This window comes from Tenebrio molitor, chromosome 2, assembly GCF_963966145.1.
Source record: "Tenebrio molitor chromosome 2, icTenMoli1.1, whole genome shotgun sequence".
Classification (NCBI taxonomy): Eukaryota; Metazoa; Arthropoda; class Insecta; order Coleoptera; family Tenebrionidae; genus Tenebrio; species Tenebrio molitor.
Genome location: NC_091047.1, coordinates 3,832,563 through 3,859,540, shown reverse-complemented (window position 1 = coordinate 3,859,540; position 26,978 = coordinate 3,832,563). Strand labels below are relative to the sequence as shown.

The 26,978-nt window shown below is 36.4% G+C and overlaps 2 protein-coding genes across 2 annotated transcripts; one reads left to right on the top strand and one right to left on the bottom strand.

The window, feature by feature from the left end:
• Positions 1 to 17,163: 17,163 nt before the first annotated feature.
• On the bottom strand, positions 17,164 to 19,334 carry LOC138123971 (uncharacterized). The gene has a single exon (XM_069038859.1). It carries the CDS (start codon positions 19,196 to 19,198, stop codon positions 17,228 to 17,230), a length of 1,971 nt encoding a protein of 656 aa, XP_068894960.1. The 5' UTR covers positions 19,199 to 19,334; the 3' UTR covers positions 17,164 to 17,227.
• Positions 19,335 to 20,987: 1,653 nt separating this feature from the next.
• On the top strand, positions 20,988 to 22,954 carry LOC138124471 (ionotropic receptor 75a-like). The gene is made up of 5 exons (XM_069039511.1): positions 20,988 to 21,173; positions 21,224 to 21,402; positions 21,451 to 21,980; positions 22,028 to 22,302; positions 22,352 to 22,954. Exons 1-5 carry the CDS (start codon positions 21,103 to 21,105, stop codon positions 22,578 to 22,580), a joined length of 1,284 nt encoding a protein of 427 aa, XP_068895612.1. The 5' UTR covers positions 20,988 to 21,102; the 3' UTR covers positions 22,581 to 22,954.
• Positions 22,955 to 26,978: the final 4,024 nt, after the last annotated feature.

Below are 26,978 nucleotides of genomic sequence, written 5' to 3'. Positions count from 1 at the left end.
TTACTTTATTTTGATGTATGTGTTTATGACCAATCAACGTAGAGTAGTAGGTCATTGCAATTAAACCTACATAACAAAGACAGCGATTTATAATCTACGCAGTATTTGTTTTTGTTAGACATTTATTTAGACTTTGTTTATTTATTTATTTAGAATAAAACCAACTATTTATTTATGTTTCCATACAATTTCTCCTAGAAGTACCACTAACGAACAGACATATCCTAAAATAATGATGTAAAAAGCACTCTCAGTATCATGCAAAGAAAAAAACTGAACACTCTTTCGTTTCTTGCTTATGCTGATCATTTTCTCTATAACTATGCTGTCGAATACGTCACGGTACAATTTCGTAGTTAAATCACTTTCCTAAAGACTGATAATTAAGATTGTCGAAAACATGCAAGAAAGCTGATTCTTTGGGTACAACTGTAGCGACCACGAAACTGCTAACGCACTCGTTAACAATGTGCAGAAGTGGTTGTCCATCATCGTCGACATATATACTTTTGCTCATCAAGTTCAACAAAATCTTCATGTCAAACGCGACATATCTCTTCTAAAATGACGAGATTGAAGATCATGCACCCCATCAGGAAGAAAGCAATACAAGACAATAAATCTTTGTGGTCTCTTATTTATTCAAAAATATTTACAAATACAGAGAATGTGATTTATTAATTTGCTTCATTGGCAATATCTAGAAACGATTCATAATTGATCGAAAAAAACGAATTTATATTTCTGAGGTAATTTTTTTTTAAACGTTTTGTGCAAGATCTCTCCCAGAAACACCACCACCGAACATCCAAGTCCCAAAATAATAATGTAAAAAGCACTCTCAGTATCATGCAAAGAAAAAGATTTCAGACTTTTATGTTTCTTGCTTATGCTGATCATTTTTTCAGCAACTATGCTGTCAAACATGTCATTGAACCATTTCCAAGTCAAACCACTTTCATGGACCTTGATAATGATGTTATCAAATACATTAAGAAACGCTGATCCCTTGGGTACCGTTGTGGCGACTTTAAAGGTGCTAACACACTCGTTAACAACGTGCAAAAGTGGTTGTCCATCGTCGTCCACATATTTACTTTTGGTGATAATCATCAAGAAAAGTTTAGTATCTAATGTGATAATATTCCGTTGAAAAGCCACCAAATCAAAAATGTCATTTGGGTCAACTTCTTTTGTCTTGAGACGCTTCATTATGTCAGAATCTTTGTACATGAAAGTATACCTGCTAGTTGCCATTGGTAGTCCCAGTTGTACCACTTCTTCGAATGTGCTAACGTCCTTGTAATAAATTGTCTTTGTGAAACTCGTAAAGAGAACACCTTGAATGGTTCCTAAAATGACGAGATTGAAGATCATGCACCCCACCAGGTAGAAAGCTTGATGCAGAACTGGTATTACTTCGGTGGGGATTCCTATCAGGATCGAAAATATTTGCCACGATTGTTTTACGAAATCTGTAGAAGGTCCCACTAGATGCCAAAAAATACCGGATGTGGCGACTGTCAAGACAATAGAGGTCCACGATAGTTGGTCAAAGCATTTTAAGAGAATTGCCCAATTTGGTAGTTTGAGAGCTTTGGGCACCACGACACAAAACTCGTTTGTGACGTATGGTATTGTAAATTCTATGCCGGCGGGCGCGTTGATTATGGTTCTGGTATTAGCACTGTAGACCACTTTTCGATGTATCACATCGTGCAAACTACCAGTTGTGGTACCGTTGGCAAAGGCAACTCCATAGTTTGCTTCGGTGGTTTTACCAAATGGTACCATATCAAAGTTGAGATGTTCTGCCAGAGTACCTAGAACTAGACCATCGAAACCTCCAAATCCTTTTGACCACGTCAAATTTTTGTAAATCGGGTTATTTCGCAACATTCTTGGAAGTTTTCTTGTCGCAATTGGAAATTGTTCAAATATGGAAACCTTCAAAGGAAATTGATTGAAATTTGTTAATGGATTGGTAATGACTCCGAAGTTAGATGTGATATCTTTTAGATGATAATATTCTGTGAGTCCCCACAGATTGTCAGTTTTAACAAACGGGCGATAAATATAGACTTCTGAGGTGTCACAAGAACAAGTCGTTTGCGCAATAACATTCACAACATTAAACTCAATCCAAAGACGTCGTAAAATGTTGTCCATTTCAGTTTTCATAGTTTTGCAAAGATGTTTTGTTGAAAAGATGAATTGTATTGCGTAGGTTGCTCGAATTTTGGGTAGGACAATTTGGTGGTCTTGGTCCAAAAACTGGTGCAAGACACTTGGATGCCACGCAATGATCACATAACCTTCAAAACTTCCAGATGAGAAGGTTTTGATTTTGATTTTTTTTTTATTGTCTATAACCTCTCCATGTCTTACAGTTGCGTTATACAATGCATGTTTGCTGGAGTTTGCACCTTTGCTTAAAAAGTTTTCTTTGATTTTGACCGCTATGAAGTAGTCGTAATTGTTCATTGCTTCTATGACCTTCTCTGTAAATCGATTCAGTGCAAATGCGTGGTTTTCGGTTTGCAAAACTTGTATCGTTAGGAAATTGACCAAGAAGAAGTGTGATTGGTAAACGAGCCAGTGGTCTTCAGTGTAGATCATACAGCTGTCCACAGTTTCTTCCGGAAATTTCATCAAATTCATAAAATTAAAATAAAATGAGACTATGATAATTGTGTGTTTAACTTTGTCCATTTGTTAAGTGTTACTTTGAAGTTCTCTAGAGTACTGCACATATATGTTGGTTGCCACGGAGGCTTACCATAATCGATATTTGATGACATGTTCCGGATGTGTATTTAACTGATTAAAGCAAATGCACGCATGTTTGTTTTGGAAACAGTAAAACCTAACTCGGAGAAAATAATATTTTTCTATTTGTTTTGATACAAGGAATCGCATTAGGTTCACCTTTACTTTTAAACTTCATAGTGTTTATTTGTTTTTATACAAAACTTCACACAAAAACAACAAGAGAAAAAAATGTATTCCATTACAATAACAAAGCATGCGCTTTGAACGTAATATATTGAAAATGATTTGACACTGGTGTGGTTTCTATTCATATTGATCATCTTTTCAATTGTCAAACTGTCAACGATATCGTTGTTCCAAAGATTGTTAAACCACTCTCCACAATTCTGGTGATGACGTTGTCGAAAACTGTCAAAAACGCTGAACCTTTTGGAGCAATGTTTATATGCAAGAAGGTGCTCAAACATTCGTTAACGATATGTAAGAGTGGCAACCCATCTTGGTCTACACATTTCATCTTCATCAAAAACTCCAATTATAACTTGACTTCACATAAGGAAAGATTTCGTTGATAAGCTACGAAATCTAGACTGTCGCCAGATTTACGAACGGTTTTATTTTGTAATCTTCTCATCAAATTTTAATCAGGTTTAATAATGCCAGAGCATCATTGCTATTGGCAATTCTGATTCGTCCAGTTCTTGAAGCGTATTTATGTCAGCATAGAACATAGTAGTGGAAAAATTTGTAAATAGAGATCCTTGGATCACTCCTATTATGATGATATTAAAGACCATACACGCAGTCAAAAAAAAAGATCGCGCGAAATTTGGTACCGCCTTAACAGCTGTTCCTACTAGCCTACATAAAAGAGACAACGATTTATAATCTACGCAGTATTTGTTTTTGTTAGACATTTATTTAGACTTTGTTTATTTATTTATTTAGAATAAAACCAACTATTTATTTATAAGTTTCCATAGAATTTCCCCTAGAAGTACCACTAACGAACAGACATATCCTAAAATAATGGTGTAAAAAGCACTCTCAGTATCATACAAAGAAAAAGACTGAACACTCTTTCGTTTCTTGCTTATGCTGATCATTTTCTCTATAACTATGCTGTCGAATACGTCACGGTACCATTTCATAGTTAAACCACTTTCATAAAGCCTGATAATAAGATTGTCGAAAACATGCAAGAAAGCTGATCCTTTGGGTACAATTGTGGCGACCACGAAACTGCTAACGCACTCGTTAACAATGTGCAGAAGTGGTTGTCCATCGTCGTCGACATATATACTTTTGCTCATCAAGTTCAACAAAATCTTCATGTCAAATGCGACAATATCTCGTTGATAAGCTACCAAATCTAGAATGTTGTCATCCGGGTCAATCTTCTTCGTCTTCAAGCGTTTCAATATATTGGTATAATTGTTGATCATGGTCCAGGCTCTTGGTGTTGTTGGTAGTCCCAGTTGGACAACTTCTTCCAAAGTGTTAACATCTTTGTAATAAAGTGTCTTCGTAAAACTTGTAAAGAGGAAGCCTTGAATGGTTCCTAAAATGACAACATTGAAGATCATGCACCCCACTAGGAAGACAGCTTGGTGGAGAACTGGTACTACTTTGGTTGGGATTCCCACCAAAAACGAAAATATTTGCCATGAATGCTTGACGAAGTCTCGAGATGGTCCCACTCGTTGCCAGAAAATAGCAGATGCGGTGACCGTTAATGCGATCAAGATCCAAGAAGCTTGGTCAAAGCAATTTAATAGAATCGCCCAGTTTGGTAGTTTGTGAGCTTTGGGAACGACAGCACAAAGCTCGTTGGTCATGTATGGTATTGTAAATTCTACGTTTGTGGAATAGTAGTTGAAACTTCTGCTGTTAGCGCTGTAAACTACTTTTCGATGTATGACATCATGCAAACTCCCCGTGGTAGTACCGTTGGGAAATATAACTCCATAGTTCATTTTGGTCGTAGTACCGAACGGTACAACATCAAAATTGAGTTGTTCTGCCAAAGCTCCCAACATTAGACCGTCGAAACCTCCAAACCCTTTAGACCAAGTCAGATTTTTGTAAATCGGGTTGTTTTGCAACAACTTCGGAAGAGTTCGAATAGCGGTCGGAAATTTCTGAAATATGGAAACCTTCAAAGGAAGTCGACTGAAGTCAGTTAGTGGATTTGCGATAACTCTGAAGTTAGTCACGACTTCTTGTAATTGGTAGTACTCAGTAAGTCCCCAGAGATTGTCAGTTTTTACAAACGGGCGATAAATATAGATTTCTGAGGTGTCGCAAGAACAAGTCGTTTGTGCAATCACATTCACTACATTAAAGTCGAGCCAGAGACGTCGCAAAATATTGTCCATTTCAGTTTTGATGGTTTTGCAAAGACTCTTTGTTGAAAAAATAAATTGTAGGGCGTACGATGCTCGGATTTTGGGCAGGACAATTTGATGGTCTTGGTCCAAAAACTGGTGCAAAACACTTGGATGCCACGCAATGATCACGTAACCGTCTACATCACCGGACGCGAGGGTTTTTATGTTGAACAATTCGTCATCGTCGATCGGGGAAAAATCCGAAACCTTTCCATGCCTTATACTTGTGTTGTAGAATCGAGATTCTGAAGGATTTACACTTTGGTTCAAAAAGTTTTCTTCGATTTTGATCGCTATGAAGTAGTCGTAACTGTTCATTACTTCTATGGCAGTCTGTGTAAACTTGTTCAATTCAAAGATGTGGTTGTCAGTTTGCAAAACTTGTAGAGTTAGGAAATTGACTAGGAGGAAGTGTGTTTGGTAAACGTACCAATACTCATCTGTGTAAATCATACAGTTGTCGATAGATTCAGTCGGAATTATCATCAAATGTGTGTAATTAAAATGGCATAGGATTATGATTATCGTGTATTCAACTTGGTTCATTTTATTTGTACCTTTTGTTCTGAGAAATAGAATGTTGTAACTATATTGGTGGTTTTTATTCATCGCAATCAATCGATTCTTGATTATAGGGTCAGAAACTAGTTATTAAACGATACCATGAGTTATTTATTTAAAATCCAATAAAATCTAATTTGACGGAAAATAATAATGCTTTGGTAGTATTCTTATCAAAAGTCAAAACAAGACAATAAATCTTTGTGGTCTCTTATTTATTCAAAAATATTTACAAACACAGGTAGTGTAATTTATTAATTTGCTTCAGTGGCAATATCTAGAAACGACTCATTATAGATCGGAAAAGACAAATTTATATTTCTGAGATAATTGTTTTTTTAAACGTTTTGTGCAAGATCTCTGCGAGAAACACCACCACCGAACATGCAAGTCCCAAAACAATAATGCCAAAAGCACTCTCAGTGTCGCGCAAAGAAAAAGACTTCACACTTTTGCGTTTCTTGCTTATGCTGATCATTTTTTCAGCAATAATGCTGTCAAACATGTCATTGAACCATTTCGAAGATAAACCACTTTCATGAAGTTTGGTAATGAGGTTATCAAAGACATTAAGAAACGCCGATCCCTTGGGTACTATTGTGGCGACTTTAAATGTGCTGACACACTCGTTAACAATGTGCAAAAGTGGTTGTCCATCGTCGTCCACATATTTACTTTTGCTGATAATCATCAAGAAAATTTTAGTATCAAATGTGATAATATTTCGTTGAAAAGCCACCAAATCAAACACTTCATTTGGGTCAACTTGTTTCGTCTTCAGACGCCTCATTATGTCAGAATCTTTGTACACCAAATTCCAGATGCTTGTTGCTGTTGGTAGTCCCAGTTGTACCACTTCTTCCAATGTGGTGACGTCTTTGTAATAAATTGTCTTTGTGAAACTCGTAAAGAGAAAGCCTTGAATGGTGCCTAAAATGACGATATTGAAAATCATGCAGCCCACCAGGAACACAATTTGATGGAGGGTTGGTACTAGTTTGATGGGGATTCCTACCAGGAACGAAAATATTTGCCACGATTGTTTTACGAAATCTGTAGAAGGTCCCACTTGATGCCAAAAAATACCGGATGTGGCGACTGTCAAGACAATAGAGGTCCACGATAGTTGGTCAAAGCATTTTATGAGAATTGCCCAATTTGGTAGTTTGAGAGCTTTGGGCACGACGACACAAAGCTCGTTTGTGACGTATGGTATTGTAAATTCTATGCCGGCGGGCGCGTTGTTTATGGTTCTGGTGTTAGCACTGTAGACCACTTTTCGATGTATCACATCGTGCAAACTACCAGTTATAGTACCGTTATCAAACACCACTCCAAAGTTATTTTCGGTGGTTGTACCAAATGGTACCATATCAAAGTTGAGATGTTCTGCCAGAGCACCTAGAATTAGACCATCGAAACCTCCAAATCCCTTTGACCACGTCAAATTTTTGTAAATCGGATTGTTTCGCAACATTCTTGGAAGTCTTCTTGTCGCGATTGGAAATCTTTCAAATATGGACACCTTCAAAGGAAATTGATTGAAATCTGTTAGTGGATTCGTAATGACTCCGAAATTAGATGTGATATCTTTTAGATGGTAATATTCAGTGAGTCCCCAGAGATTGTCAGTTTTTACAAACGGGCGAAAAATATAGATTTCTGAGGTATCACAAGAACAAGTCGTTTGGGCAATAACATTCACAACATTAAATTCAATCCAAAGACGTCGTAAAATGTTGTCCATTTCAGCTTTGATAGTTTTGCAAAGATGTTTTGTTGAAAAGATGAATTGTATTGCGTAGTTTGCTCGAATTTTGGGTAGGACAGTTTGGTGGTCTTGGTCCAAAAACTGGTGCAAGACACTTGGATGCCATGCAATGATCACATAACCTTCAACACTTCCAGATGCGAAGGTTTTGATTTTTATTTTTTTTTTATTGTCTATCGCGTCAGAATCTGTAACCTCTCCATGTCTTACAGTTGTGTTATACAATAGATGTTTGCTGGGTTTTACATTTTCGCTTAAAAAATTTTCTTCGATTTTGACCGTCATCAAGTTGTAATTGTTCATTGCTTCTATGGCTCTCTCTGTAAATCGATTCAGTGCAAATGTGTCTTTTTCGGTTTGCAAAACTTCTATCGTTAGGAAATTGACCAAGACGAAGTGTGATTGGTAAACGAGCCAATTGTCTTCAGTGTAGATCATACAGCTCTCTACAGTTTCTTCCGGAACTTTCATCAAATTCATAAAATTAAAATAAAATAAGAATATGATAATTGTGTGTTTAACATTGTCCATTTGACTAATTTTTACTTTGAAGTTTTCTAGAGTACTGTACCTATAAATTGTTACGAACGCTCACCATAATCTATCTTTGATGATATGTTCTGAAGTTGTGATTAAGTGATCACGCATGTTTGTTTAGGAAATGGTAAAATCTAACTTAGAAGAAAATAATGTCTTAGTATTGGTTTTACTACAAGGACTCGCATTAGGTTCACGTTAATTTTTAAACTTTGTAGTGTTTATTTTTTTTTTTATATAAAACTTCACACAAAAACAAGAGGAGTGAAGAAATGTATCCCAATACAATAATATAGAATGCGCTTTGAACGTCATATATTGAAAATGATTTGACGTTAGTGCGGTTTCTATTCAGATACGACATCTAGACTGTGAGGTTTATAGACGGTTTTATTTTCTAAACTTCTTATCAAGTCTGAATCCGCTTTGATAAAATTCCAGAACCCCATTGCTATTGGCAATTCTGATTCATCCAGTTCTTGAAGCGTATTTATGTCAGCGTAGAACATAGTAGTAGAAAAATTTGTGAACAAAGATCCTTGGATCACTCCTATTATGATGATATTAAAGACCATACACGCAATCAAAAAGAAAGATTGGCCAAATTTCGGTACCACCTTAATAGGTGCTCCTACTAATATTGAAAACACAATCCAAGACGCTTTTGTTACAGTTCCGGAAGATCCCATCCAATACCAAAATATTGTACACGCGATACACGTCAAGCTTATCAGGAACCAAGTCGTTGGGGTGATAGTTTTGGAGATCGAAGCCCATTTGGGTATTTTAGTAGCTTTTGGTACAACTGTACACAGTGTATCGGCGGAAATTGGTTTAGTAAATTCTACGTGGTCTGTAAGGTGGTTTGCTAGAAGTCTACTATTCGCACCAAAAACTGCTCGGCGTTCAGCCACATCACCTAAGACACCACTGATTGTTCCGTTGGGATAAATCAAATCAAAATTCCTTTTCTTATCCCCAATCAGAATCACGTCAAAATTGAGAGATTCAGCTAATGTTCCAAGAATCATGCTGTCCTTCCCTACAAATCCTTTGGACCAAGTGAGATTTCTGTAAATTGGATTGTTGTTCAAAAGTTTTGGTAGATCTCGAACGGCGTTGAGATGAGTAGGAAAGACAGCAGTGGGAAGAGGGATTCGATTCAAGTTGCCCAACGGATTTGTAATTAATCTGAAGTTGTTGTTGATTTCTTGCAGGGTGTAGATGTTTGTAACCCCCCAAGAAGAATTAGTTCTAACGAAAGGACGATAGATATAGACTTGTTGATGATCACACAAACACGGTGTCTGTGCAATCACGTTGACTACTTGATAGTCGATCCAGAAGCGTCTCAAGATACCGCTCAGTTCGTACTTGACGTCTTGACAAGTTTCCGACGAAGTGAAGACAAAATGGAGCGAGTACGTCGCTCGTGCATCAGGTATCACAATCTGATAATCGTCATCAAGGAATCGGTGAAGCGTTGCCACATCCCAGACTATGATGAAATAGCCTTTCGGAGAGACCGACGAGAGTTTTTTGATTTTTGCAAGTGTCTCATATTCCACTGGTTGAACGTTGTGACCACCGACCTCGTCGACTATTGATTCATCAAAAATATGTCGAGTTTGGTTCTCGTATAGATCGCTCAAGAAATATTCTTCAATCTTCAGCGTAACAAGAAATTCGTAACCACTCATTTCTCTTAATAAAGCTTCAGTAAAATAATTAAGGTCGAAATTGTGTTGCTGGGTTTGTAAGACGAGGATTGTGAGGAAGTGGACCAAAAGAAAGTGTGTCTCACAGACTCTCCAAAATTCGCTAGAATTAATCGTGCATTCCGGAGGGTTGTATGTTTTTGTCAACAAAATTTGAGCGTTGTTTGGATGCAATAATAACAAAGCTATTATAAATGAAGTTGTCGTCATTACTAAAATTTGTTGACTTGTACTGGATTTTGTTGTTTGGAGATTTGATTACTTTATGATATGACATAAAAATAAATTTGTATTGTTGCGTTGCATTAGGTTAGCCACTCAAGCTCTAATCACTGACCACGAAACGGAGAAGCGCACTATACTCTATTAGGTGTGAAAGGATATAGAGAGGGAGAGTGTATAATTATTTCTTTACTTTGATAAAAGCACCTGCACGCATGTTTGTTTTGGAAATGGTAATATCTAACTTGGAAGAAATAGCTATTTGTGCAATAAGTTAGGCAATGTAATTTTTTTCCGTATTAGGCATGGAATTGAGGTGAGAAAATTCAACTTTCTCGCTAAGGTAAGAATGTTAATCATGAAATGTTTATGGTAAAACTGTACCAAAATACAAATGTCAAAAGTGTCAAAAGTGAAATAAGTTATTGATAAATGAAAGCCAATTCAATAAAGCAAGTTGGTAGATCAATCATATAATTTGGAAAATAAACAGATAAGCTAAGTAGGTAGATTACTTTACCCTGTTTATATCAAATTTTCGAACAATCGTTAAATCCTCAAATGCGATGACAAGTTAATTAAACAAATAACCCAGCCTACTATTCAATTCTCAAATTTTTCGTTTTAATCAGGAATATAACCATCTATTTTGGACTTTTTTCAACGAAGTTGTGCCGGTAGGGAAAAAAATAGTATTCAAACCTTGTTAAGAAAGTGCCCTTGCAGACCTTAGGCACTTACAAACCTCGCCTACGGCTCGGTTTATAATCTTTGCCTGCGGTCTGCAAGAAATCACTTTCTTACCTTGATTTGAAATATACTATTCTCTCAATTAAATACCACTTTTTACGTTACGTATCCCAGGAAACAACCAAAATTGAACTTTTAGTGTTGAAATATTATTTCCGCCCTTAGTAGGAAATTTTTCACTTTTCCTAACTCAAATTAGTATTACAATGTTAAAGTTTTCCAAACTCCAGTAGAAAAACAATATTTTACTATTGATTTTGGTACAATGAATCGCACTGGGTTCACCTTTATTTTGAAACTTTTTAGTGTTAGAGAGCTGTAGCAAAAATATGCTTAAATTCCTTATGGGGTAAATTTGGTCAGAGACAAAATATGGGCGCAACAGAGTATGTTACAGATATTAAAAGATTTTATGAAATTTTATTAGATAACAGACTTGATAATATACATATCAATGAATTAAACGAAAATATGTTACAGATTGATTACAAGTATAAAGATTGCTATGTAGAAAATGATTTCAATACCAATATATTCATAGCTGCTTTTACAACTGCAAATGCAAGGCTAAGATTGTACGAAATGTTAGACATATTAGGAGAAAGTGTACTATATTATGATATAGATAGCATTGTATATATAGATAATGGACAAAACAATGTTAAAACAGGTTGTCTATTGGGAGATTGGACCGATGAATTAGGTAAGGGCGTATGGATTGTTGACTGGGTATCAACAGGTCCAAAGAGTTATTGTTATAAAACTAATACAGGTGAAGTTGTTTGTAAAATAAAAGAATTTACATTAAACTATGAAACGTCCGAAAAGATTAATTCCGATAGTATAAATAATATTTTAGAAAACAAAGACAAAAAAATCAGTACACAATATCATCGAATTACGAGAGATACTAAAACTAAAGAACTTTTCAATAAAATAGAAACAAAGGAATTTGGTTTTGTTTATGACAAGAGAGTTATTCTAGAAAACTTTGATACAAAACCGTTTGGACATTGATCCTTTTCCTTGTTAAATAGTAATAAATCAATTGAAAACTCAACGTTCAAGTATTTGGTGTACTAAGGAATTTTAAAATTTTTATTAATGTATGTATCTTATTTTTTGAGATGCATTGAAATTTATCAGCATGAAGAAAAATATATCTATATTATTTCTGAATCATAAATTGGTACTTACTTAATTTATTTGGCAAACAATTTATTTGTCAACGTTAGAAAGTACCCTGTGCTCACCGAATGTTACGCCTATGGTGTCGAAGTATAATATGTGTCGTTAGAGGCGCTACAGTCGTACTATGCATAAAGTCACTAAATATACCTAGTATATCTAGTGACTTTAACTATGCAGTAAAATCACTACAAACTAGTTTCTAGTGAGTTTAACGACTTTAACATGTTCTGTGGTTACTCGTTAGTTTGATTCTAATTGTGGATGTGTTGGTAAGTTATCTAATATTAATATTTATCATTTACAACTTAAAATTTATTTGTTTCGGACGGTAGGTATGGCGGAAGCCAATGTAAAGCTAATTCCTTGTGTGGACCATAATCAGGAGACAATAGCTAGAGCACATCAAATATTCATAGAAAATTGTTTAGCTGAATTTTTTGTGGCTAACGTGGAAGCGGATAAATGTCCTGGCAAGACGCCCTGTCGGTGGATGGTATCTAGCATATAAATTTCGAGATGTACATCGGCAGTATGAAGGGGGACGTTTTGCCAAACAGCTGGTTAAGAGATTTGATGCTGGGAAACCTCAACGTACCAATATAATGAAACCAGCAGTAACTCTTCGCATGAACCCTAATGATGGTCCGCGTTATATAATAAATTATGGCGTTCTTTGCAACTGTGAATATGACGAAATTCCTTATTTTGGTGAAGGTGACGACAGCCCATTCGACATTAGTTAGATTAGTATTTGAGCATAGAGAAATCTGTAAAATGTAATGTAAAATGTATCGAGTTTCTGTGTAAATTGTGCTTTTCTAATTCACATAATTATTTTAAATAAATTTCATATTTATCTATTTTTGACATATTCTACAGTATGTTATTGAAATGCGTAAGAAAATTGAAACGGTGATAGAACTCATCAAAACAAATTACTTTTCTATTTACCATTTTTTCGAAAAATCTTTCTAAACCCAGATAAAATTTTAATTGATTTGATCGTAAATTCCAGTACCCGCCAATGTCTCCGCGCGTACATTAAAAGCGAAAGAAGATAAAAACTTAGATAGTCAAGCAAAAACCACTTCTTTATTCGTAGTAAGTGAGAGTGACATTGAAGTTACGCACCACACTTGATCAAGGGCACTAACCTTTAAATGTTCGAAATGACGCCCTCCGTAACCGATGCACGCTCTTGTGTGCCCTTCGAGCCACAGACTCTTGAGTTCTCATCAACATGTCAGAATTTTATCGAATTGCCTCGGTGTCAACTGGAGTCTCATACACAATCTGTTTTAAAAGGCCCCATAAAAAAGTCACAAGGGTTTAAGTCCGGTGAACGAGCTGGCGATAAAACTGGTCAATTACGACCTATTGAAGAAGCCATTGACAAAATGCAATTCGACGTGGTGGATCTTCTGATCTTAAGTGTTGGACGCGTTGAAGATGAAGACTAAAAGTCCCATAATCTCTTAAATGCTGAACAGCATTCAGAAACTTGGCGACCAGGACATCTCTTCATGTACCTACATATGTACAAACGCCTGGTTGCATCAGGATTTGATAAAGTTCCCCGTAGATGAGCACCATGTCTGTTAACTCCGGATTAGTGTACTTCACCATTTTTAATGATAATTACGGGAAATTCACTTTCTAATAAATTGTAAACACGGCCGCATGCAGGTGAAGGACGTGACTAAATTGTGTCAGTAAGTTTTTGCAAGACCTAACCGCCTGGGTTTTTGCCGTATTTACTTTTTTTGCGTTAACGTTTTTCGTATGAAGCCGTTGTTCTTTCACCGTCCCATCCATAAACGACTCGATGACACGGAATATGCAAGGACGTAGCAAAGGGGGGGGCCAGATGGGCCCGGCCCACCCCAGAATCCTTCTGGCCCACCCCAGAATAAAAGTAAAACACATTAAAAACAAGATACATCTGCAATATCTATCTATCATCTGTCTGTGGTTTAAAATCTGACCCACTCCAGCAAAAAATCATTGCTACGTCCTTGGGAATACGGTGAAAATAAATTCGAGCATAAATTTGAGTTTTCAAAAAAATGGTAAATAGAAAAGTAATTTGTTTTGATGAGTTCTATCACCGTTTCAATTTGCCTAACGCATTTCAATAACACGCTGTAATCCTTTATTGTTGCTATAATAGGGTAAAATCGCATATAATCCTAATTAATTTTAAAATATACCTTAAAAACAAGGCAAAATGCTTAAAGAAACAAAGTGTTCTAAATGGGCCCACTAGTATAAACTTCAAAATAGGGTAAAATCTTTGAAAAATGTTAATTTTAAAATATAGCTTAAAAACAGAGCAAAATGATTAAAAAAACAAAGTGTTCTAAAGGGGCCTTACTAGTAGGTTTTTATGTTGAACAATTGTTCATCGGTTATCGGGTTAAAATCCGAGACCGTTCCATGCCTTATAGTTGTGTTGTAGAATCGTGGTTCTGAAGGATTTACACCTTGGTTCAAAAAGTTTTCTTCGATTTTGATCGCTATGAAGTAGTCGTAACTGTTCATTACTTCTATGGCAGTCTGCGTAAACTTGTTCAGTTCGAAGATGTGGTTGTCGGTTTGTAAAACTTGCAGTGTTAGGAAATTGACTAGGAGGAAGTGTGTTTGGTAAACGTACCAATACTCATCTGTATAAATCATACAGTTGTCAATAGATTCAGTCGGAATTATCATCAAATTTTTGTAATTAAAATGACATAAGATTAAGATTATCGTGTATTCAACTTGGTTCATTTTATTTGTACCTTTTGTTCTGAGAAATAGAATGTTGTAACTATATTGGTGGTTTTTATTCATCGCAATCAATCGATTCTTGATTATAGGGTCAGAAACTAGTTATTAAACGATACAACGAGTTATTTATTTAATCCGATAAAATCTAATTTGACGGAAAACAATAATGCTTTGGTAGTATTCTTATCAAAAATCAAAACAAGACAATAAATCTTTGTGGTCTCTTATTTATTCAAAAATATTTACAAATACAGAGAATGTAATTAATTAATTTGCTTCATTGGCAACATTTAGAAACGATTCATTATTGATCGAAAAAGACAAATTTATATTTCTGAGATAATTGTTTTTTTAAACGTTTTGTGCAAGATCTCTCCCAGAAACACCACCACCGAACATGCAAGTCCCAAAACAATAATGCAAAAAGCACTCTCAGTGTCGCGCAAAGAAAAAGACTTCACACTTTTGCGTTTCTTGCTTATCCTGATCATTTTTTCAGCAACAATGCTGTCAAACATATCATTGTACCATTTCCAAGTTAAACCACTTTCATAAATCTTGATAATGACGTCGTCAAAGACATTAAGAAACGCTGATCCCTTGGGTACCAGTGTGGCGATCTTAAAGGTGCTAACACACTCGTTCACAATGTGCAAAAGTGGTTGTCCATCGTCGTCCACATATTTACTTTTGGTGATAAGGGTCAAGAAAAGTTTAGTATCAAATGTGATAATATTCCGTTGAAAAGCCACCAAATCCAAAACGTCATTTGGGTCAACTTGTTTTGTCTTCAAACGCCTCATTATGTCAGAATCTTTGTAGATCAAATTCCATCTGCTTGTTGCCGTTGGTAGTCCCAGTTGTATCACTTCTTCCAATGTGCTAACGTCCTTGTAAAAAATTGTCTTTGTGAAACTCGTAAAGAGGAAACCTTGAATGATTCCTAAAATGATTAGATTGAAGATCATACACCCCACCAGGAAGAAAGCTTGATGCAGAACTGGTATTACTTCGGTGGGGATTCCTATCAGGATCGAAAATATTTGCCACGATTTTTTCACGAAATCTGTAGAAGGTCCCACTTGATGCCAAAAAATGCCGGATGTGGCGACTGTCAAGGCAATAGAGGTCCACGATAGCTGGTCAAAGCATTTTATGAGAATTGCCCAATTTGGTACTTTCAGAGCTTTGGGAACGACGATACAAAGCTCGTTTGTTACGTATGGTATAGTAAATTCTATGCCGGCAGGCGCGTTCATTATGGTTCTGCTGTTAGCACCGTAGACCACTTTTCGATGTATCACATCGTGCAAACTACCAGTTGTAGTACCGTTACCAAACACCACTCCAAAGTTTATTTCGGTGGTTGTACCAAATGGTGCCATATCAAAATTGAGATGTTCTGCCAGAGTACCTAGAACTAGGCCATCGAAACCTCCAAATCCCTTTGACCACGTCAAATTTTTGTAAATCGGATTGTTTCGCAACATTCTTGGAAGTTTTCTTGTCGCGATTGGAAATCTTTCAAATATGGAAACCTTCAAAGGAAATTGATTAAAATCTGTTAGTGGATTCGTAATGACTCCAAAGTTAGATGTGATATCTTTTAGATGATAATATTCAGTGAGTCCCCAGAGATTGTCAGTTTTTACAAATGGGCGAAAAATATAGATTTCTGAGGTGTCACAAACACAAGTCGTTTGGGCAATAACATTCACAACATTAAATTCAATCCAAAGACGTCGTAAAATGTTGTCCATTTCAGCTTTGATAGTTTTGCAAAGATGTTTTGTTGAAAAGATGAATTGTATTGCGTAGGTTGCTCGAATTTTGGGTAGGACAATTTGGTGGTCTTGGTCCAAAAACTGGTGCAAGACACTTGGATGCCACGCAATGATCACATAACCTTCAACACTTCCAGATGCAAAGGTTTTGATTTTGATTTTTTTTTTTTATTGTCTGTAACCTCTCCATGTCTTACAGTTGCGTTATACAATAGATGGTTGCTGGATTTTACACCTTTGCTTAAAAAGTTTTCTTTGGTTTTGACCGCTATGAAGTAGTCGTAATTGTTCATTGCTTCTATGGCTTTCTCTGTAAATCGATCCAGTGCAAATGTGTTGTTTTCGCTTTGCAAAACTTGTATCGTTAGGAAATTGACCAAGACGAAGTGTGATTGACAAACGAGCCAGTAGTCTTCAGTGTAGATGATACAACTGTCTACAGTTTCTTCCGGAACTTTCATCAAATTCATAAAATTAAAATAAAATAAGACTATGATAATTGTGTGTTTAACTTTGTCCATTTGATTAAGTGTTACTTTGAAGTTCTCTAGAGTACTGCACATATATGTTGGTTGCCACGGAGGCTTACCATAATCGATATTTGATGACATGTTCCGGATGTGTATTTAACTGATTAAAGCACATGCACGCAGGTTTGTTTTGGAAACGGTAAAACCTAACTCGGAAAAAATAATATTTTTGTATTGGTTTTGGCACAAGGAATCGCATTGGGTTCACTTTTATTTTTAAACTTTATAGTGTTTATTTGTTTTTATACAAAACTTCACACAAAAACAACAAGAGGGAAAAAATGTATCCCATTACAATAATATAGAATGCGCTTTGAACGTCATATATTGAAAATGATTTGACGCTGGTGCGGTTTCTATTCATATTGATCATCTTTTCTATTGTCAAACTGTCAACGACATCGTTGTTCCACTTGATTGTTAGACCACTTTCCACAATTCTGGTGATGACGTTGTCGAAAACTGTCAAAAACGCTGAACCTTTTGGTACAATGTTTATATGCAAGAAGGTGCTCAAACATTCGTTAACGATATGTAAGAGTGGCAATCCATCTTGGTCTACATATTTCATCTTCATCAAAAATTCAAAGTATAACTTGACTTCACATACGGAAAGATTCCGTTGATAAGCTACGAGATCTAGACTGTCGCCAGATTTACGAACGGTTTTATTTTGTAATCTCCTCATCAAATCCGAATCCGGTTTAATAAAATGCCAGAGCATCATTGCTATTGGCAATTCTGATTCATCCAGTTCTTGAAGCGTATTGATGTCAGCGTAGAACATAGTAGTGGAAAAATTTGTGAACAGAGATCCTTGGATCACTCCTATTATAATGATATTAAAGATCATACACGCAATCAAAAATAAAGATTGGCTAAAATTCGGTACCACCTTAACGGCTGTTCCTACTAGTATTGAAAACATGATCCATGACGCTTTTGCTACAGTCTCAGAAGATCTCATCCAGTACCAAAATACTGTACACGCGATGCACGTCAAGCTTATCAGGAACCAAGTCGTCAAGGAGAAACTTTTAAAGATCGACGCCCATCTGGGTACTTTAGCAGCTTTTGGTACAGCGATACACACTACATCATCGGAATTTGGTTTAGTAAATTCTATCTGGTCCAAATGATAGTTTGCTAGAAATCTGCTGTTAGCAGCAAAAACTGCTCGGCGTTCTGCCACATCACCTAGAACACCACTGATTGTTCCGTTGGGGTGTAGGAACCCAAAATTATTTTCCAAATCCCCAATTACAACCACGTCAAAATTGAGAGATTCAGCTAATGTTCCAAGAGTCATTCCATCCGTTCCTACAAATCCTTTGGACCAAGAGAGATTTTTGTAAATCGGGTTGTGGTTCAAAAGTTTTGGTAGATCTCGAACAGCGGTGAGAGAACGAGGAAATACGGCAATGGGAAGAGGGGCTCGATTCAAGTTGTCCAACAGATTTGTAATTAATCTGAAGTTGGTGTTGATTTCTTGGAGGGTGTAGATGTTTGTTACCCCCCAAGAAGAATTAGTCCTAACGAAAGGACGATAGATGTAGACTTGGTGACTATCACATGAACACGGCATCTGTGCAATCACATTGACTATATTGTAGTCGATCCAAAAGCGTCTCAAGATATCGCTTAATTCGTACTTGACGCCTTGACAAGATTCTGACGATGTGAAGACGAAATGGAGCGAGTACGTTGCTCGAGCTTCCGGTATGACAATTTGATAATCGTCATCTAGGAATTGATGAAGCGTGGCCATATCCCAAACTATGATGAAATAACCTTTCCGAGAGTCCGACGAGAGTCTTTTGATTTCTGCAAGTTTTTCATACTCCACTGGTTCGATGTTGTGACCGCCGACCTCGTCGATTATTAACTCATCAGAAATGGAACGAGTTCCGTTCTCGTTTGGATCACTCAAAAAATATTCCTCAATCTTCAGTGTAACAGGATATTCGTAACCACTCATCATTTTTAATAAAGCTTCTGTAAAATAATTAATATCGAGTTTGTGTTTTTCTGTTTGCAAAACTAGAATTGTGAGGAACTCGACCAAAAGGAAGTGTGTTTCGCAGACTGACCAGAAGTCAGTGGAATTAATTGTGCATTCTAAGGGATTGTGCATGGATGGGAAGGAAATTTGTGCGTTGTTTCTAAATGACATTTTATACATGAATAAAATAATTCTTGTCATTACTGGGAATTAACAAATACTGATTCGTATTTTTGTACGATTATTTCCATAACATGACACATCACAAATGTGACTGTGTAATTATTTCTTTGTTTTCGACTACCTGAAATATGTTCATTGTTTTATTTTCATTTTATTGACAAATGTCATGTCCAAACAATAGAGCGTTCTAAAAACAAATACAACAAAAAAACAATCCAGTCAATCTACGAACCATAGAAAAAAGTAAATGAGTGATAATGAGCCCGGCGGAACTGAAAATGCAACCCACAATACATCTGCAACGCTAAAATATTGTATTATTTTAAAGTGAAATTATGAATCCATGATGGCTTTGCTTCCAGTAACGCTATTATTTTTCACAACTGACATTTGCGAAAAAGTTAAAATACGACGATTAAAATGGATTCCAATGATTGAGAAAAGAAACATGCTCCTGATTTATGGGGAAAGTAATAAAAATGCTTCAGGCGTTGCGCGTTTATGCAGACAATAAATATTTTCCCAAAAACTCTTCGTTTTTTCACAATTTCATTTTACCAAGCGAAGATGACGTTTATGTCAAAATTTACGAAACTGCAAGTTTTTAAATCAAAAATCAAATATTCACAAGTGTATTGTGGGTTGCATTTTCAACTCGTCGGGCTCATTATCACTCGTTAAATACCCTGTATAAATACATGCATTATTAGACCATATTATACAGTGTGAAAATAAAGTTTGGAACAAAATTCTAAAATTTATAATAGAACAAGAAACAAAGATTTAGTGTTTTTTTTTCTGTTCTATTCAAGGAAATAATTTTCAGATTTTTCGTTGTTTTTATTCTTGCCTTTTAAATAAACAAAGTCTTCTACACAGTTTCCTAAAATATTCAAAATTTTCAGATGTATTGATTTTTTTATCTCCAAAGGAAATCCGGTAGCTTGAAGGTGTTCTTCTGGAAAATTTTCTTATTCTTTCTTGACGAATTTGTCACAGGTCCTCATCGAAAAAAACGCTTGTCCTTACGAAAACGAACTCAGCAATTTACAATCAATGTCACTTTTATGAAATAATTAACTGTAATGTCTGCAATAATTACTGCAATGAACATAAATATTGTCCTATTTTTTTTTTAAATCACGAAAGAGAACTGAATCATTGATCATTTAATTAAGGTGCTGAAGTAATGAAAGGATGATCACGTAAAGATAATAACAACTCTGTGCGTTAAACCTAGAATTACAAAAATTCCTTCCAATAACCAATTACCTATTTATAAAGACAGCAAAAGCACGCTCGTCCTGACAAAACATCGAGATGTCCCTTAATCCGGTCGTGATCCTGCTCCTGCTTTCATTTTTTTCCATAATAACTCACAGTAAACCAACAAACACCAATCTGACATTATCGACTGTCGATTTTATCAATTCGTTAAAAGTTCCATTGAAAATAAGCGTGTACATTTGTTGGACTAGAGGCAAGTTGTAAAAATAAAAATATATGAAAAAATAATGTGTGTCTTTTAGAAAACATCGGAACTTTTATGAAACAACTAACTCACAATTATCACGTCAATATGATTAAAGAAATCAAAACACAACACACTCTACCTGAGCATCAATTATTCATAATCGACTTAACCTGCCACGATTCTCTTCCGCTGCTGAAACAGGTCCATCGATTTGGTGTTGAAAATAATTAATAACTTCAGTTTTCAGGCTGAAAAATTAGGTCTGTTTAAGAGTCCCTTCAGATGGATCCTGTATGGACCTGTTGCAACAGTATCAAGTTTCTACTTTGCAGTGGACAGTCAAGTATTTATCATAGAACCAGATCGTGTTGAAACGATTTACAAATATTCTCCAAAATCAACGTTTGTGAGAGATGACGTGACAAGTTTGTCCAAAAGGACAAATTTGATGGGGGCTACTATCAAGATATCAATCGTGATCACAAACCCGGACTCTTTGAACCACTTGTGGGACTACAGGTTTGATCATTGATCAAAAACCACCATTTTTGATTCTTCTTTTTCTTTAGAAACAAGCACATTGATGCCATCAGCAAACTAAACTACATCCTGGTGCACCAGTTGATGAGTTACTTAAATGCCAGCAAAGAAATCATCATACAGAAGACCTGGGGCTACAAGAACCAGACCACAGGATTGTACTCCGGAATGGCGGGAGATTTGCAGACAGGAGTTGCAAATCTAGGAGGTAAACTCTTGGAGTATCTCTGGACACTCTCAAACCGTGTCGCTTCAGGTACACCTTTGTTTTTCACAACCGACAGAATCGACATCATCGACTACATCGCCGCCACAACTCCAACTTACATGAAGTTCATCTTCAAGGCGCCGCCGCTGACTTACGTGACCAACGTGTTTACACTGCCATTCGCCGCTTCCGTCTGGCACTACTGTTTCGTGATGGTGGCGGTTGTGGTCATTTTCGTCTACTTGGTGGTGTTATGGGAATGGAAGGAGGTGAAGTTTCGGAAGACGATTTCAGGCAAACGCGGAGACACTCTAAGACCTAACATCTTCGACGTAATAATGATGGAGATCGGGGCCATCACCCAACAAGGCAGCGACGTGGAACCGCAAAGCATCGCCGGAAGAATCATCTTCATTTTTACCTTAACCACTTTGATGTTCTTGTACACTTCCTACTCGGCCAACATCGTGGCGCTGTTGCAGTCAACAACTGACAGCATCAAAACCTTAGATGACCTCCTCCATTCCAGGATCAAGTTGGGAGTTGAGGATATCGTCTACGCGCACTATTACTTCGAGGTGAGTCGCGAGTAGAGTGGTACCAGTTGGTGAAGTTGCATGTTTAGAACGCTGTTGACCCCACCAGAAGAGCTATTTACGAGCAGAAAGTTGCCCCGAAAGGCCAAAAACCGAGTTTCATGAAAGCAGAAGAAGGAATTCGTCGAGTGCAGGAGGGATTCTTCGCCTTCCACATCGAATTGAACACGGGGTACAAAATAATCAGCGATGTCTTTCAAGAGGGCGAAAAGTGTGGGCTAAAAGAAATCGAATACGTCAATTTGATCGAACCGTGGCTCGCCACCGAAAAAAAATCTCCTTACAAAGAAGTCATGAAGATCGGGTGAGTTATCAAAGATTTATCCAGTACCAAGAGTGAGTTTGCTTTTCAGAATGAGAAAAATACACGAGACTGGGATACAAAACAGGGAGATACGAAGAGTGTATACTAGAAAGCCGCAGTGTCATACTCGTGGAAGCAACTTCGGGAGCGTCGGACTGATTGATTGTTATTCAGCGTTTTTGATATTTGGAATAGGAATTGGCCTCGGGGTGTTGTTGTTTGTGCTGGAATTTATCGCGAAGGAATATTTCTTGAGAAAAATTCACACAGAAAACTGATTGTCAACGTCTTAGGATTAGATTAGTTTGGGGGACAACAGTAAGGACATCCTCACTGATGGAGCAGAATTAGTTTGACGAATGAAGAGAAGGTAGATGTAGGCTTGTAACATTGACTAGTAGAAGCGCCTCAAGAGGTCGTACTTGATGCCTTGACAACATTCTGACAACGTGAAGACGAAATTGAGCGAGTACGTTGTTGACAAGTTGATAATTGTCGTCAAGCAATTGCTGGAGCGTGACTACGACTACGGCGAAATCGCTTTGAACATGAAGATCATTCTTGGCATTACTGGGAGCTAAAAATGCACTTGATAGTACTAAAATGTACTTGGTAGTACTAAAATGCACTTGGTAGTACTTTTGGACGCTTGTGTACAGTGGGGAGCACGGAATTTCGCACACCAATTTGTATGTCATTAAAAAAAACTATCTAGTCTAAGCTTTATGGTCATTATAATCAATCATGATATATGTGATCATGACTGATGTTTCACCTAAACTGTCACGAAACTGCCGCCAGTGTCTCATTTTAATAAAATTATGTCAGTGAAATGTCCAATGTGTGCGAAATTCCGTGCTCGCCACTGTACATGATATGACACATTACAAATGTAGAGTGTCTAGCTATTACTTGTTTTGGGGTACTTCGCAGATGTTAATAGGTGTTATTGACAACTTGTATGTCCAATCAAACAAACATATGTATAATAAACATATAATAAAATTTCACACAAAAACAACATTATGGCAGAAACGTGTCCTAATATATGTAATAATATAGAATGCTCTTTCAACGTTGTACCACTTGACTGTTAAATCATGTTCTAGAACTCTGGTGATGACGTTGTTGAAAACAGTGAAAAGAAGTGAATCTTTTGGCATAACACTTGCAAGCAAAAAATTGATAAAACATTCGTTAACAACATGTAATGAATAGTCTTGTTTAGTAATTTGCTATTGGTAGTTCTGATTCATCCAGTAGTACTAAAAATATCGTCCGGGAAGCTTTTGGGACAATTTTAGACTGTCCTATTCAATACCAAAATATTGTGCATAGGATACACGTTAAGCATATTGAAAACCACGACATCGTAGAGAAGTTTTCGAAGATTAAGAAGATTAATTCTAATGGGTTGTGTAGATGTCAAATAAATCTAAGCTTTTTTCCCAGCAAGAGTAGAAAGAACCAGAGAAGTGTATGTTATGAAAAAGACCAAAGAAGGGAAACCTATTTGTTTATACGTTTCCAGACAATTTCGCTAAAAAATACCAGTACGGAACAGATGCTTCCTAAAATAAGTATGTGAAAAGCACTGTCAACGTCGTGCAAAGAAAAAGATTTAACTCTGGTGTGTTTCTTGCTTTTTCTGATCATTTTCTCGGCAGCAATGCTGTCGAGTAAGTTGTTTAGCCATTTCATAGTAAAACCACCTTCAAAAAGCTTAATAATGATACTATTGAAGACCTTCAGAAAAGCCGATCCTTTGGGTACAATTGTGGAAACCGCATAGGTACCAACACATTCCTTAACAATATGCAAAAGTGCTTGTCCATCGTCGTCAACATACTTACTTCTGGAAACCACATTAAATAACATTTTTATCTCAAATGCAACAAGATTTCGCTGATAAGCCACCAGATCTAAAATGTTGTCATTCGGATCAGCTTGACTTGTTTTTAAGCGTCTCATTATGTCAGAATTCTTTCCAATCAAATTCCAACGATCTCTGGCTATCGGTAGTCCCAGTTGTACCACCTCTTCCAAAGTGTTAACATCTTTGTGATAAAGTGTCTTTGTGAAACTCGTAAAGAGGAAGCCTTGAAGGATTCCTAAAATGACGACATTAAAAATCATACACCCAGTCAGGAAAGCAAGTTGATGGAGAACTGGTACTAGCTTAGTTGGGATTCCAAGGAGAAACGAGAGTATTTGCCAAGTTTGTTTCGTGAAATCTGTAGACGGTCCCACTTGGTACCAAAAAATAACAGATGCGATGATTGACAAGACGATAAAAATCCACGATGCTTGGTCGAAGCTATTTATAAGAATTGCCCAGTTTGATAGTTTCAGAGCTTTCGGAACGACAATACAAAGCTCTGCAGTAGAGTACGGTGTTGTAAATTCTATCAGTGTAGAATAATTGTGAACACCTCTGCTAGTAGCATCGTAAACCACTTTCCGGTATATAACATCATGTAAACTACCTGTAGTGGTACCATTGGGGAATGCGATCCCTTGGTTGTTTTTGTTCTTACCAGCAACAGGAACAACATCAAAATTAAGATGTTCTGCCAAAACACCTAGCATTAGACCATCCACACCTCCAAAGCCTTTCGACCATGTCAGATTTTTGTAAATCGGGTTGCTCAGCAACATTCTTGGTAGATTTTTTATAGAAGTAGGGAATTTTTCAAATATGGAAATTTTTAAAGAAAATCTATTTAAATCTGTTAGTGGATTTGTGATAACTCTGAAGTTAGATGTGACATCTTGTAGATGATAATATTCAGTGAGTCCCCACACATTGTCAGTTTTTACAAACGGGCGATAAATGTAGATTTCTGAGGTGTCACAAGAACATGGCGTTTGGGCAATAACATTCACCACATTAAATTCAATCCAGAGACGTCGCAAAATATTGTCCATTTCGGTTTTGATCGTTTTGCAGAGATGTTTTTCGGAAAAGATGAACTGCAGTGCGTAAGTTGCTCGAATCTTGGGTAGGACAGTTTGGTTGTCTTGGTCCAAAAACTGATGCAAAACAGTGGGATGCCATGCGATGATCACGTAACCTTCTACAGAACCAGATGTGAGAGTTTTAATTTTAAAGAATTCTTCATAGTCAATCGGATCACAATCTGCAACCACTCCTTGCCTTATTGTTGCGTTATGAAATTGGTGCCTTTGGGCTTTTGCATTTTTGGTTGAGAAAGTTTCTGCAATTTCGAACGCTACGAAGAAGTTGCTCATTACTCTCAGAGCAGCTTGTGTAAACTGATTAAGTGCAAGCGTGTCACCCTTGCTTTGCAAAACTTGTACTCTGAAGAGCTTGACCAGGAAGAAGTGTGTTTGGTAAACGAGTCGATAATCTTCTGTAAAAATAACACAGTTTTCTGTATTTTCATCATGAATTTTCATCACGCTTGCAGAATTAGAATAAAATAAGATTGTGATGATTGTGTATACAGCTTTATCCATTTGATTGGGTTTGTACTCTGGAATTTCTTTATAATAGTCTACACTTATATTGTCATGGACTTTCAGCATAATCGATGTTTAATGATGGTTCCAGCGAATTATGACTAAGTGGTAAATGGACGTGTTTGTTTCGAAGAAAATAATATTAAAATACTCGTAAGATTAAATTGTTTTTGACATGAATCGAATAAACATTATTTTCAAATGTTTATTTGTTTTTATATAGAATTTCAGACAAAAACAACAATATTGGAAACATATATTTCAATATAAACAACACAGAAAGAAGGTAACTCTTGTGCCGTTTCTGCTCATCACCTTTTTTTTTTACCAGTTTGGTACTGACTAATTAATAAGACGAAACAATTCAACACATTTGTAAACATCAGATCATACAGCTCTCTACAGTTTCTTCCGTAACTTACATCCAATAATTCATAGAATTAAAATCAAATAAGATTATGATAATAACTGTGTATTCAACTTTATCCATTTGATCTTCTTTTTACTTTGAAGAGCTTTAGAGAACTGCACCTAAAATATTGTCACGGAGGTTCACAATAATCAATGTTTGATGATATGTTCCGAAGTTGTGATTAAGTGATTAAAGCACCTGCACGCATATTTGTTTTGGAAACGCTAAAATCTAACTTGGAAGAAAATAATATTTAAGGATTGGTTTTTAGTACAAGGAATCGCATAGTGTTTATTTGTTTTTATACAAAACTTCACACAAAAACAACAGCAGTGCAGAAATGTATCCCAGTAAAATAATATAGAATGCGCTTTGAACGTCATATATTGAAAATGATATGACACTGGTGCGGTTTCTATTCAGATTGATCATCTTTTCTATTGTCAAACTGTCGACGATATCGTTGTTCCACTTGATTGTTAAACCACTCTCCACAATTCTGGTGATGACGTTGTCGAAAACTGTCAAAAAAGCTGAACCTTTTGGTACAATATTTATAAGCAAGAAGTTGCTCAAACATTCGTTAACAATATGTAAGAGTGGCAAACCATCTTGGTCTACATATTTCATATTCATCAAAAACTCGGTGAATAACTTGCTGTCACATGACGAAAGATTACGTTGATAAGCTACGACATCTAGACTGTCGCGCGATTTACGAATGGTTTTATTTTGTAATCTTCTTATCACGTTTGAATCCGCTTTAATAAAATTCCAGTGC